General features: G+C 43.2%; 1 protein-coding gene across 1 annotated transcript in view; it reads left to right on the top strand.

The window, feature by feature from the left end:
* LOC144770367 (CD209 antigen-like protein C) overlaps positions 1 to 13,500 on the top strand; it is a 218,353-nt gene that overhangs the window by 36,169 nt on the left and 168,684 nt on the right. Inside the window, exon 3 of the mRNA XM_078654833.1 lies at positions 1,666 to 1,737. Coding sequence (XP_078510959.1) covers positions 1,666 to 1,737 — 72 coding nt within the window. The remainder of the gene's footprint in view (positions 1 to 1,665; positions 1,738 to 13,500) is intronic.

Here is a 13,500-nt window from a genome sequence, read left to right as displayed (position 1 = left end):
AGAACATTTTAGCCCCTTTGCGACAGCAAAATATGTCAGACCAATGTACCAAACCTATTTTGTGAGTCGCTAATCAATTAGTAACTCGCAAAATAGAGTTAGCGACTCGCTGTAAGGAAGGGGCGAGCCGAAGGAGTCCCCTCCTAATAGCGACTCCAAAACCTATGTATGAATGCTTTGCAACCACTCTTGCGGTCGCAAAACACTCGCAGTTTACTAACCTCCTCAGAAGGGTGGTAATCCACTCGCAAACAAAAGGGGTTCCCAGGGGCCCTTTCCCCTTTGGGAATGGATGCTCAAATATTTTTTTAAGAGCAGGCAGTGATCCCAGGGACCACTGCCTGGCCTTAAAAAATTAACCAAAATGTTTCATTTTTATTTTTTAAATGCATCCCGTTTTCCTTTAACCCCTTCGGCGCTGATGACGAGTTGCGCCGCTCGCACGCTGATGACGTGCTGAGCTCGTCATGTAACGCGGCTTTTGAAAAAAAGCCGCGTAGCGCAAAAATTGCCGCAGCGGTCATGCGGTTAAGGAAAACTGGCTGCATTTAAAAAAAAAAAAACCTGCTTTATTTACAAAGCAGTCCCAGACATGGTGGTCTGCTGACCCCAACAGGCCACCATCCCTGGGAGTGCCAGTCATTCCCAAATGGGTCGCAAATTGTGACAGCCTCATTAATATTCATGAGGCATGCAAATTGCGACCCCATTGGGAATCGCAAACAGTGTCTGGGACACTGTTGTACATTGGAATTTGCGACCCATGAATTGCGACTCACAATTTGCCGCAATTTGCGAGTCATAAATTCCAATGGTCGTACATCTGGCCCTGAATGCTTTTCTCACAAATCAATTAACTATGTCATGAATTGAATTATATTTGTAACATACATTTTTTTATAAAAACTGCAAAAAAATCTACTTTCTTGTCAAAATGCATATGTTAAAAATCTCTAGTTTTAATTTTTGAACGAATGCATTTTCCTAAGCCTGTGCCACTGTTATGCACCAACGTATAACCCATCACCTGGGCCTTGTATTACAGAAGGGCGGCAGTTCCCAGGTCTGTGCTGTGGCACACCTTTAAGTGGGTGTGCTATTTACAGACTGGAACAGTTTGCCCGTCCTCATATTTTAAGTGGGGGCAGGGATCCTGATGCAGGCAGGTGCTCTGAGTAACTGAACCCACCTGCAGAGGGATGCCACCAGTGTCCGTAGGACTCCTATACTTCCCTTCCAAAAAGACTGTGCATTACCTCTATGTTGCAAACAGTTATTGTGCCTCCCGATAGCTCCTTTGCATCCGTAATATAACATGGGTGTAAGGGAAAAGTGTACCCTCATTTGCATGGGGCCCCACCACCATAAAATTGCGGAATACCCACTCATCACTATTGAGCTAGATAAAAATGTAGAATGGCACACTCCATATTATAGAAGGAGTTGCACAAGCATTTGTGGCCCTTCACTAATATCAAAGTGCCTCAGGGGCACCTAAAGTATGATTAGACACTCATTGTGCCCGCTGGGCACGTTTTTTTTCAACACAGCCTCTCACAAGGACTAAAAAGTTTGACCAGATGTCTTTTGAATATAAACTACAGATATTATATTTGCTGTCACAATCTGCTTCATAAAGTATATGAACATATTCTGTCTCTGTAGGCAAGAAGTCGGACCGCACAGGAATACAAGAGTTAAATGTGGATATTTGTATCAAGACTGGCATCCAAAATGGTAACTGACTGGTAATTTACTAACTAATTAACTGTTTGTTTATATAATATGTTAGGACTGCTCTGTCAACTTCCCAGCCCCAGAACTCACATTGTCTTTTCTGCTCAAAACTTTAAGAAAGTAGTTGTTGTCTTTGCCTATTGTCACATACTATGAATTCTTACAACCTGACAGTCTTGATGCCACATTTTATGCCTGCCATGTTTCTCACAGTCTCCAACTTTCTATGCAGATTTACACTCATCTTACATACACCTGCTTACGAATATCTCATTTCTTGACACATTGTACAGCACAAATCCTGCTGCCAGTAACCAGTGCAGCTTCTGCACTCACTACATTATTTTATGTTATGTTAATTCGATTTGTAGAGCATACCATCACCCTAGAGGTAATACTTGCGCTGAGCAGGTGTGAGTCGTATCAAACCCAGGGCCTAATGGGACTACTCAAAAGTCAGGTCTTCAGCTTCCGGCGGTATTCAAGAAGTAAAGAGGAGGCTGTTATGTGTAGTGGCAGGTTGTTCCACACTTTAGGAGCGATGGAGGAGAAGGTTAGACCACTGGATCTGTTTTTCTGTATGTGTGAGATGTGCACATGAAAGAGACAGTCCATAGAAGGTGTCTGGAAGGTTTGTGAATGTAGATATGATTGTTGAGGTAGATTGAAACTCAGTACAGTTACGGGGACGACTGCCACGGAGAACCACGTCTCCGGGTAGTCACAGGTGACTCATGGTCCTGCCCCCAGGAATAGCGGAGTGTACCTGACGGCGTTTCCGGCTGACGGCGTTCTTGCTGCTCTGAAGTGTTCTGGCGTTCTGGCTGCTCCGAGTCCGTGTCCTCCCGGTTTTTTGAGGGCATACTGGCATGCTATGTTGGTGGCGGGACTCCACGTGGCGGCTCTGTAGAGCGGAGATGACTGAGGAGAGTTCTCGGACAGCGTCTTTTCATTTGCTTTGCGGGCCTGTTTCGCGCTAACGAAATCGGACACAGCTGGCGGAGCAGGTCCAATAGAGACAAGGCATTTTGGCCCCTCGCGGAACCCTTCAGGCAAAATTGGAGTTATCGGAGCACAGTGTTGGAGAGGTGGTGCCCGGTGCCTGAAAGGAGGATTCGGAGGAGGTAGAGGTGAGGAGGCAGCGATAGAATTGTGAACAAAAATCTGCGGGCGAAAAACAGGTAGGCAGGCAGACCCTTTTCAACCTTTCACAGCCAGGGTTGGGAAGCCGGAGTTGGAGACGGAGGTAGTGGAGGCTGAGAGCTGGTTGGGGGAAAAAACGGGCAGAGAATAAAATGGAGGGGCGAGTTGGTCGGTGGCCCTACAATCAAGCAGACCAAGCAATATAAGCTCCCAATTGGCCATTTATATGCCGGAGACTCCAGAGATGGGGAAGCTGCAGAACACTCGCCTCGCCAAGGCTAAGGCGTGGCGGCTCTTAGCAAAAGAGGCAAGAGAGGCTAAGAAAGCAGCCCGCTCAGCTGGACTAGAAACCACCCCCGCTTCATATTATGGACTTTACAGCTGAGAGCTCCGAGGGAGAAGTGGAGAATGAGAGCCCAGACGCAATCACTCAGCAGTCAATACTCCCGGAGAAGAATTTCAGTAAAGGTTCAAGTAAAGTCCCAATCACTATGAACGATCCAGAGGTTAAGAAATTCCCACTGTTTTTAGAAAAAACCTACTCTGCAAGCTTCCCCGTCTAGTTCTAACTTGGCTACTCAGATTACTAAGAGCACTCTGAAAGATAAAGAAAATGGTGGTGCGGCAGTGAGACAAGAGAGTCCGAGCTCAAGTCCAAAAGGGGTAATAGACAATTCGGATTGTGTTATCCATACTGTTTCTCCCAATCAGCTGGCCTCTCGCAACCTAAATAAAGAGACTGCCCGTATTTCTATTAATCAAAGTGGGGAGCTTGGGGTCAGTCTGTCGAATTCAGGGCATGGGCAACTTAGTGAGCAACAGGCCGACTCTAGGAAGAATTATGGGTCTGCCCCGACAACTTTAAACCAGCTATTGTCCCGCCAGCAGGAGGATGCAGCAGTAGAGGAATTGAGAACTCCGCCTTCTGCCATGCCTCTGCCTCTACCTCTGCCTTTGTCTACCCTTAATGCCAATACTGATTCCAATATATTACTGGACTCTACGGGAGACTTTCAAATGGGTGTTGAGGATATGCTCAACTTGATCCTAGATGAGGTACGGGACTTGAAAAGGACTCAGAAAGCTGAATTGGCCTCCCTTAGCCTACGGTTGGAGAAACTCGAAAATACAATGGGGAGTTTCCCTATTAAGCTTCAAGAGGCTGAGGAGCGAATCTCTGCCTTAGAGGATCAATTATCGGCTGTAATGAGAGAGGTCAAAATCGCCACTGAAAGTAAGCGGGCATTGGAAGGCAAAATGGAAGACTAGGAGAACCATTCTCGAAGATCAAATCTCTGCTTAGTTGGGGTACCCGAGGGTCTGGAAGGGTCTCAAACCCTGAGCTGGGTTAATACTTTCATAAAACAAAGGGTCATTCCGGACTTTCAAGGAGACCTCACGATTACAAGAGCCCACCGTGTCCCAGCTCAACCCTTTCCTAATTCAACACTTCCGCGGATGATTTTGATCAATTTTGCAGATTTCGCATCAAAGAGGCAGTTTTAACAAAAGCTATCCAACAAAGGCAATTCCCGGTTAATGAGACCTGCAAATGTCGAATTTTCTCTGACATGTCTGCCTCTGCGGCTCGCCGCCGCAAAGAATTTGTTAAAATGTTGCAATTATTCAAGGTGAAGGGGGCGCAAGCGTCAATCGCTCAACAATCTAAGTTGAGAGTCCTGGTGAAGGGGAAGTTTTTTATGTTCACAGAGGTAACCGAGGCACAGGGGCTTCTGGATGAGATTTCTCTGAACACTAAAGGCTAGAATAGTTAAGCACCAGGACAATACGTTTACTCAGCCTGTTTAAAATCCCGGGGATGGTGGTAAAGGTGATATGGCCCCCCGTTCTAGAGATATATGAAATAGATATGGTTTGTCTAGGTATTAGGTCGGGTAGACTGAGTAGTAGTTCGGATTGTTAGATCAGCATGTTAAGTGTCAAGGGGAGCAGGTGGCCTACATTTCTGGGGGGGACTGGAGTTGAGATCACCAGGGTGTAACAACATGACACCCGAATTGAGTGGGGGGAGGGGAAAGTGGAAGGTGTGGTGGAGGGTTGGAAGACCACTTTTCTGGGGGCGGGGTGGTGTGCCAAAGGGGGTGAGAAGGGTAGGGAGTGTTTTGCAAAAGGGGAAAAATGAAACTGGTTGTTTGCTAATATTCTATTGATTTTTCTCATTTGTGTCGTTAGGAGAGTCACTAGTGTTCATATATGGCTAATATGTCAGCTTTGAAAATTATATCTTTTAATGTTAACGGGCTCAATAACAAAAGAAAGATGCGTGCAATTGAAGCATGGTTAAAAACAGAAAATCCAGGGGTAATTCTTTTGCAAGAAACCCATATCTCAACCATAAAAAATTCTGAATTCTCCATGTTTAGAACATGGGCAGCCTGTAGGGGGGTTTCATCTTCTTCAGCCTCCCATCGAGGGACCGCTATATTTATAAATAAGAGCCTACAAGCAGAATATATTGATTCGGGAAAGGATCCATCAGGGAGGTGGTGTTGGGCCTCCTATTCATTTAGATCAAACCCGTGTCCTCTCACATTTGTCAGCTTTTATGCACCAGTTGAGGATAATCCGAAAGCTTATGAGGAACTTTTTTTAGCAGTGGCTAAAATACCGGGAGACCTAATTGTAGGAGGGGATTTTAATATTTTGATGAATCCTCGGATAGATTCCACAGTACAGGGGAAGAGGCAGGCAAAGCCAAGATCTCTTAAAATCCTGAAGAATTATGAAGCTTTATTAAATATACAGGATCCATGGCGATCAGTATTTCCTACTCAACGGAAATATACGTGTGGATCTGGTCGGTTTTGTTCTTCCTCCCGTATTGATTTTTTTTTTGGTCTCTCAGGGGTTAGATTTTTTTCAACAAAAATTTTTCGTCAATGCATTTTTGGATCATGCTATGTTGACACTAGAAATCCATCTGGGGTAGGTCAAAGGTCACCCACACGCTGGTTCTTTAATAAGTTATATCTAACAGATAAGGAGTGGGTGAAGTTTATGGATGCTGAGATTAGACAATTCTTAATCCAGAACACTCTGTCTGCTGCCCCTCATATCGTTTGGGACTCTCTCAAAGCATATGTACGGGGCTAATAATAGGTAGAGACGCGGCCATATCAAAGAAAGCTAGGCTGGAGAAGTTAAAACTTGAAGACAAGATTCATGCCGTTAACGAGATATTTTTAAGGGATCCCTCTGTCTCTAGTAAAAACATCTTGAACAGGCCAAACGTGAGCTTTGCTCCGTGTACAACACTCAGAATGAGATATTTTTTCAACCCTTTCAACAGAAAGTGTATGAGGAAAACAATTTCACTGGTAGGCTGCTGGCTTGGCAAGCTAAAGAGCAGGTTGCCGCAAATCAAATTAAGGCATTGAAATGCCCTTTGACAGCAGTTCCTACGGAAGATCCAGGAAAAATTGGGGCCATTATGATGTCCCACTATGAGTCTATTTACGGCAAACTCCGAAGGGTCGATGATCAACTACTCGCAAATTTCCTTCGGGAAAATCCATCTCCCACTTTGTCAGAAACCGATAAAGAATCTATGGCAAGTACTTTTTCATTGATAGAATTGGAGGAAGTTGTAAAGAGTTTGGCGAATGGTAAGGCCTGTGGTCCAGATGGACTACCCGCAGAATTTTTTAAGGTTTTCTTTGACGCATTGGCATAATTTTTTTTAGCCCTAATTAATTCTTTAGTAGAGGGAGGGCTAGTCCCAGAATCTTTTAGGCAGGGGAATATTGTCAGCTTTCCAAAGAAAGGCAAGGATAAGATGAACTCTAATTCGTACCGTCCAATTACGTTGTTGAATTCGGATTATAAAATTGTCACAAAATTGTTATCTCTAAGGTTTAATAGACAACCACCACAGTTGACCCACAACTACCAAAACGGGTTTTTGGCTGGTGGACAATTGGCCACCTATACGCACTTTCTTGTAGAAGCTCTGGACTATTTTGAGGTTCAGAAGCTCCCGGCACTCGGGCTATTATTAGACGCTGAGAAAGCCTTTGACCTGGTGGTCTGGGAGACATTATTCCAGATTCTACATTCTTTTAATATCCCACGGTCATTGATTCTTCTTATTCAGAGCTTGTACGACAATGCGGTGGCCAATGTCATTATTAATTCCGAAGTGGTAGGGTCGATAAAGATCAAGCGAGGCACAAGGCAAGGGTTCCCCTTGTCGCCCGTGTTATTTGCTTTTTTTATCGAACCCCTTGCAATAGCCATTCGGAACTGTGCTGATATCCACCCTCCAATTCCAGCAATGCTCCACGCAGATGACATCATGCTTTTAATTAAGCCAGCCGTAGAGGTACAAACTAAGGTCTTCAAATTGTTTGAGGACTTTGAAGCTTTAGGGGGATACCGAATAAACAGAGCCAAGACAGAAGTGATACAATGTGGGATGGCGTCTACAAATATGCACCCCGATATTCAGTGCTCTCTTAATTCCAACCCAAAGAGATACTTGGGGATATTTTTCTCCAATTTGATAGACGATTTATATAAATTGAACTTTGTCCCTCTAATGAAGAAAGTGGAAGGGCTGTTCTCCCAATGGAACCTGCTCCCTTTGTCCATAGTGGGACGTGTGGCCTTAATTAAAATGTCAGTTTTACCGTTATTTAATTTTCTTTTTGCTTCAACTCCGTGCACTTTAACAGGCTCTTTCTTTTCTCAGGTTGAGTCAATGTTTACAGCCTTTATTTGGGCAAAAAAAAAACACGCCTAGCACTTAGCACTTTATATGAAGATTTGGACTATGGTGGCTTAGCACTCCCCAATCTTAAAAGTTATTATGATGCGTACTTTGCACAATATTTATCTAGGTTTAAGCCCCCACTGCAAGTACATTTTTTTTGTAATATTTTTATGAATTTTATATGTAATGAGAGCCAAATTCACTCTCCTCTGCTAATGGTTGGATCACCAAAGTTGGTTCGATATAAGAGTTTGCAATGGCTTCATAAACGACGTCAGGCTTTTAAAAAAAATATTCAATTCCAGTGATTAACTCAGCATCCTCATTTGAAGAAATCCTTCCCCGTCGAGGTGTTAGACAACCTACACACCTGGCATCAAAATGGGCGGCAGCGGGGTATGTTAGAATCTCAGATTTTGTAAGGAATGGTAACTGGGTGTCCGTAGAAGAAATACGTCAATTATTGGTTAATGATTTTATTCTGATAAATTCCTATGGCACTTTATATAAATACTTTGTTGAAATAAATGTTACCTCCCTTATGGCCCCAAATCAACCGATGGAGGATCTTCTAGTTATAGCATCAGATAGGAAGCCAGGTGCCTGGAAGAAATATATAGCCTCTCTAAGGGGGTTAGATCTTGAACCCAAAGCCATTAGGAAATGGTTAGAGCATGAGAACTGTGAAATCTCCCCCCATATTTGGTCCACCATCAATAGACTAAATTTTAGTTCGCTAAGAGGGGCAAATTGGCGCAGGATGCTATTTTTCAGTAAATGGCTGTTATATCGAACCCCTGCCGCCATTGCAAAAATGTACACCCTCAGTCCTCTCAATGCTTTCGTTGCTTGGATTATCCATCTGCCAACTGGTCACATATCATGCTCTGTTGCCCAAAAATCAATGTTTATTGGGCAGAGGTGTTTCTTTATTTGGATAAAGAATGTAATATACAGCTGGAAGTAAACAACAGATTAATTTTATTTGGCTTTGATCCAGATCTCCCTTTTACAGATTCGATGACTAGATTTCTATATATAGCTATGGCAATCGCAAGGTCACTGATATTGCAAAAATGGCGTTCAGACTCAATTCCGTTAGACTTGGAGTGGGGTCAGAAGATGAGATGGGTGAAGAAAAGTGAATACACCTATGCGGCAAGAATTGTGGGGACTTAGGAAATTAAATAAAGTATGGGGGAATAACTTTGATTAATAGCCGAGGTGATGTTTGAATATGTTGCTATATTGCGGTGGGCGGAAAGAGATTTTAGATCATCAGGTCATTAGAGTATTGTGTTAATGTTTACAGGGGAGTTTTTTTTTAGTGTGGTGTATTACATGCTGCTTCTGGCTAAACTTTTTTATGGAATGTTAAATAGGTTTAGGTTTAGGATGTGGGGAATTTATAGTGACTGTGCTTCTGATGTATATTCTTAAAATAGATTTTTATTACTGTTTTTTGTATGATATGATAACGCAATATGTGAATGTTTATGTCTGACAAACTCCAGCTTCAATAAAAATAATTTATAAAAAAGAAAATGATTGTTGAGGTATGCTGGACCAGTGTTACATAGTGCCTTAATAGTGTGGGTGAGAAGTTTGAATTGTGCTCATTTCTGCATTGGGATCCAGTGTAGCTCCTTCAGGTATGGTGTGATGTGATTGTGACGTCGGATGTTGACAGTGATTCTAGCCACTGAGTTCTGAATGATGTGCAGCGTTCTGGTGAGTTTTTTGTTGATCACGCCATAGGGGGTGTTCCCACAGTCCAGCTAGCTTGCTACCAAGGCATGTGTAACGGTTTTCCGCATCTTCAGCATCTTCAGGGAATGGAAGTGTGAGGCGGTGACAGCGTTGACTTGGGCCTTCATGTTGAGTCTACATTCAATGATATTCCTAAAGTTGTTGTCATGGGTGGTTGGGGTGGTGGTCGGTCCTGGCTTTGGTGGCCACCAGTTGGAGTCTCACAGTGAAGTGCTCTTCCTGAAGATCACAATTTCGTCTCATCAGTGTTTACCTTCAGACAGTTGGTGTTCATCCAGTGGGCAATTTCAGTCAAGCAGACATTGAATTGATCCAGGTACTGAGAATCTTGTTCATGAGGGAGAGAATGAGGTGCATGTCTTCAGTGTAGGAGAGGACAGTGATAATGTAAAAGTGGATGAGGTTGGCTAGGTCATGTATGCATTGAAGAATTTAGGCACATGGAGGATCCTGGTGGAACCCGGCAGAGGAGGCTGCGGTCGTCCGAGGTGTACAGTGCCAGGCTGATTGATTGGGACCTTTCAGGAAGGAACAGGTCCATCCAAGTGTGTGTTCTTGCATTCAAATAGTGTTTAGACATTGTTTAGGATGGGGTGGGAGACCATGTCAAATGCTGCGGAGAGATCCAGGAGTATGAGGGACACTGTGTCTCCTTCATCCAGAGTCATGTAGATGTCATCTGTAGTGGCCATGAGGGCAACTTTCATGCTGTGGTTAGGTCTGAAACCAAACTGAGTGGTGTTGAGGAGTTGTTGGTCACTGAGTTATTCAGTAAGGCACCTGTTGATGGCTTTCTCTAAGGTCTTCTTGCCTGGGAATTGTAGCAGGGAGAACAGTCTGTAGTTGATGAGTGTTTAATAGTCTGCAAATGGTTTCTTCAGCAGTGGGAGGACAGCTGTGTGTTTCCAAGCATCTGGAAAGGTTGCTGAACAGGTGGAGGCATTAATAATGGGTGTGAGCTGATGAGTTTCAGTCCTCTGGAGTAGGCATGATTGGGGCAGGGTTCCAATGGGGCCTCTGAGGGGATGGACATAACAGTAGACGTTGTTTCTTCTGTGGTGATTATGGGCCATGTTGTAAGCAGTGGTTCTTTGGATGAGATCGGGAGGTCGGGTCTGGCTGTGGGTCGAAGTTGCTGTAATGTCGGCAAATTTGTTCCTGAAGAATTGATAGAGATTGTGATCAAGTTGAAAGCGGTCGCTAGTGAGATGAGGGCCTTCACGATGGTGAAGTTTTCTTTGCTTCTGTTGGTGCTGCTATCAATGCATTCTGCCAAAGTGGTAAGTTTGGTGGTCCGAATCATTGGGTAGTAGTGTCTCAGGGTGGATTTGAACTTCCTCCTGTCTGCATTGTCCTGGCTCATCCCCATTTGCACTCCAGTTCTTTGCAGGGGTGTTTCATCAGACTGACTTCATCCATGCACCAAATGGCCTCGGGTCTAGATCTTGTTGTATTCCTGTGTTTGAGGGGAGCCAAGAAGGAGGTGTTCCAATTTTTGAATTTCTTGATGGATTTGGGGAGGATGGTGCTGTGTTAAGGTCAATAGATGTTGAGAGCGGTGTTACAGTTCTTGTCAGTAATGCTGTTCTACTTTCTGTGGACTGGTCTGGGGATAGTGAAAGTGCATAGAACTTGATGAGCACGTGGTCTGTCCAGGAGCCTGGTGTGGGCTGGTTTATTTGGATGCTCTTAAATGTGGTGAAAATAAGTGCAGGAGAACTACAATCGTCTCTTGGATACCACCCCATCCAGAGCACACACCTCAAAGAGACGTCAACTAGTCATCTTTAGCATTGTCCAGAGCCCCCTCACGCATCTCCATTCTACTATTGACTCTTGTACATGTTTGTACTCTCAGCGACTGTGAGATTGCTTTATAATAGAGAAATCGTAGAGAAAACAGAATAGACTGTCTTTATGTTACAAGCATAGAAATTTCTTCCACCTATATTTCCTACTATTTGTGGGAAAGTCATTGTTTATGAGACATAGATTCATGTAATCTCTGAATATGTGTTATATTATATATTTTAACAAAGTGCTTCATGCTAACTCTCTCATTACGACGAGTGGATGCTCAAACACCTGTCCGTGCAGGTGTTGCAATTATAATAAGAGATGATTAAAGTTATTTATCTACCACAAAATATACCAGTCCATTGTCATTTATTAGGCTGATAAATAACATATTGCTCACAAAGCAATTTGTAAATATGGCCTAGGTGTTTAGCTTCATTTTTTCATCAATTTATGGCAGCTTTAGGAAGTGGTGTATAAGGAACAATAGTAATTTTCTCTTGTTCATGCAGTGTTAGGCAAGTGGGGAAAGTCAGACTGGAACACACATGACTTTGCCCAGGCAACTCACCTACCTGATCACATTAGCAGGCTGTCTGTGTTCTTGTATGACATGCTAAAAGACAGAAACTGTGCTCATTGACACCTGACTGCCATTCAGGAGAAGCCAAAGGTACCACATGCTACTCCTTTTTTGCTCTTTTGCTCTTGAGTATCCCTGGTGTATGACTCTGGGATTATGAGAGCAGGGGGATATAAAGCAAACATGACTCTAAAAGGTGTGATTACTTGCTACATTTCCACTGATTCCTCCTCTCAAAGCCAATCATCAGCAAATTTGAGGGTACTGAGGTGCTAAGAGTGAGGCAAGGATCAATCAAGTGATGTCATCAGTGGTAAAATAGTGTGTGATGTCACTCACTACCTCTGGGTTTTTGATTAATCAAGAAGGTACATATTCATGTGGTATTTCTATAGCACATACCAGATCAAAGGCAACGGAATACTGGACAGGGTGAAAGTAAAACAGAAAATCAATGAGCAGTTGTGGACAGTTGATGTATTGTTATGTCGTGCTCTCTAAGGAGGTGGATTTTTAAGGCTTTCCTAAATTGGCGCAGGATTGGGCTGGTCCTGATGCATTTGGGATGTTGTTTCAGATCCTGGAATCATAGATGGAAAAGGCATACTGCCTTGTATTTTTCTTTTTAAACTTCTTAGCCTGCAATCTGATGATGTCATGGCTGTTGGTGTGCCAAGAACCAACAGAGCCTGGGTGTCTGTCTGAAAGATATTTCATGATGGCTGCTAGTTTTGGGTTTGGTGCAGGCTGGAAAAGTACGCCGATTGACGTCCTTCTCAGTGGTCTTGGTAGAGACTTAAATAACATAACATAATGTAGATTTGTAAAGTGCACAACTTATTTAGAAGCCGAGGAATCAATGTTTTTGCGATGGTGGAGCCTTGGCTGTGTCGCCCATCAAAAAAAACTGCCCCAGAGGCATACTGACATACCAGCTTCAGAGGCCTACAGGTAGTTTAAAGGCTTGCTCTATTTAGAAATTTAGTAAAAGGGCTGCCTTTGACGCAGCGTAACTCCATAAAATACCTAGAAATCATCACCACACTTCCCTATATACACCTGCAGTTTGTCGATATTACCATGGTTTTATTTCAAGAAACATTTAAAACACCCCACCATTTGTTGTTAATGGATCCACTAGTAAAAGTTAACTAATGGACAACAAGACCAGCTTAATTCTCCATTTATTTCATTTTTATCTTTAGATTTAAATCTCCTAGCATGATCTCACTTTTTCAAAGTCCTTGCACCATAGGAAAGTCTGGCAGCATGTCGGGGTGAAAAGATAAAATCGGAAAGCAAGCATCTTTTCATACTTCGAAACGTTCTCTTTTATACCCTTTTTCACTAACTTATCTATCTAAAAATTGAAACTTTTGTGGTTTTGGACTTCTCTGATTGGTCAAATCACAGGGTGGATGAGTATAATCTCATCACCTTATTGTTAGCTTCTCCGCAAAATCATCGTTATAATAGAAAAATAATTGTCTCTTAGAAACTTCTTCCACTTGTAAATGTAAATATCCTTTAAGTAGTTAGTTGTACTGATTTTCTCACATACACGATGCTGACATTCAAATTTGCTGGCACCAACTCAAGGACCATGCCACATTGTCCTTGACCCTTTCTGCACAGGCTGGTCTCGCTTTCTAGAGTTCAGTCACGCATGCGTACATCATCGCAAACTCGGAGTCGCAGACAACTTCCAGTTTCAAGTAGGCCGCATAGACAACAATGG

The sequence above is a fragment of the Lissotriton helveticus genome, chromosome 7 (assembly GCF_964261635.1).
Source record: "Lissotriton helveticus chromosome 7, aLisHel1.1, whole genome shotgun sequence".
NCBI classification, from domain to species: domain Eukaryota; kingdom Metazoa; phylum Chordata; class Amphibia; order Caudata; family Salamandridae; genus Lissotriton; species Lissotriton helveticus.
Note: the sequence above shows the minus strand (reverse complement) of the source record. Positions and strands in the feature narration are given on the sequence as shown.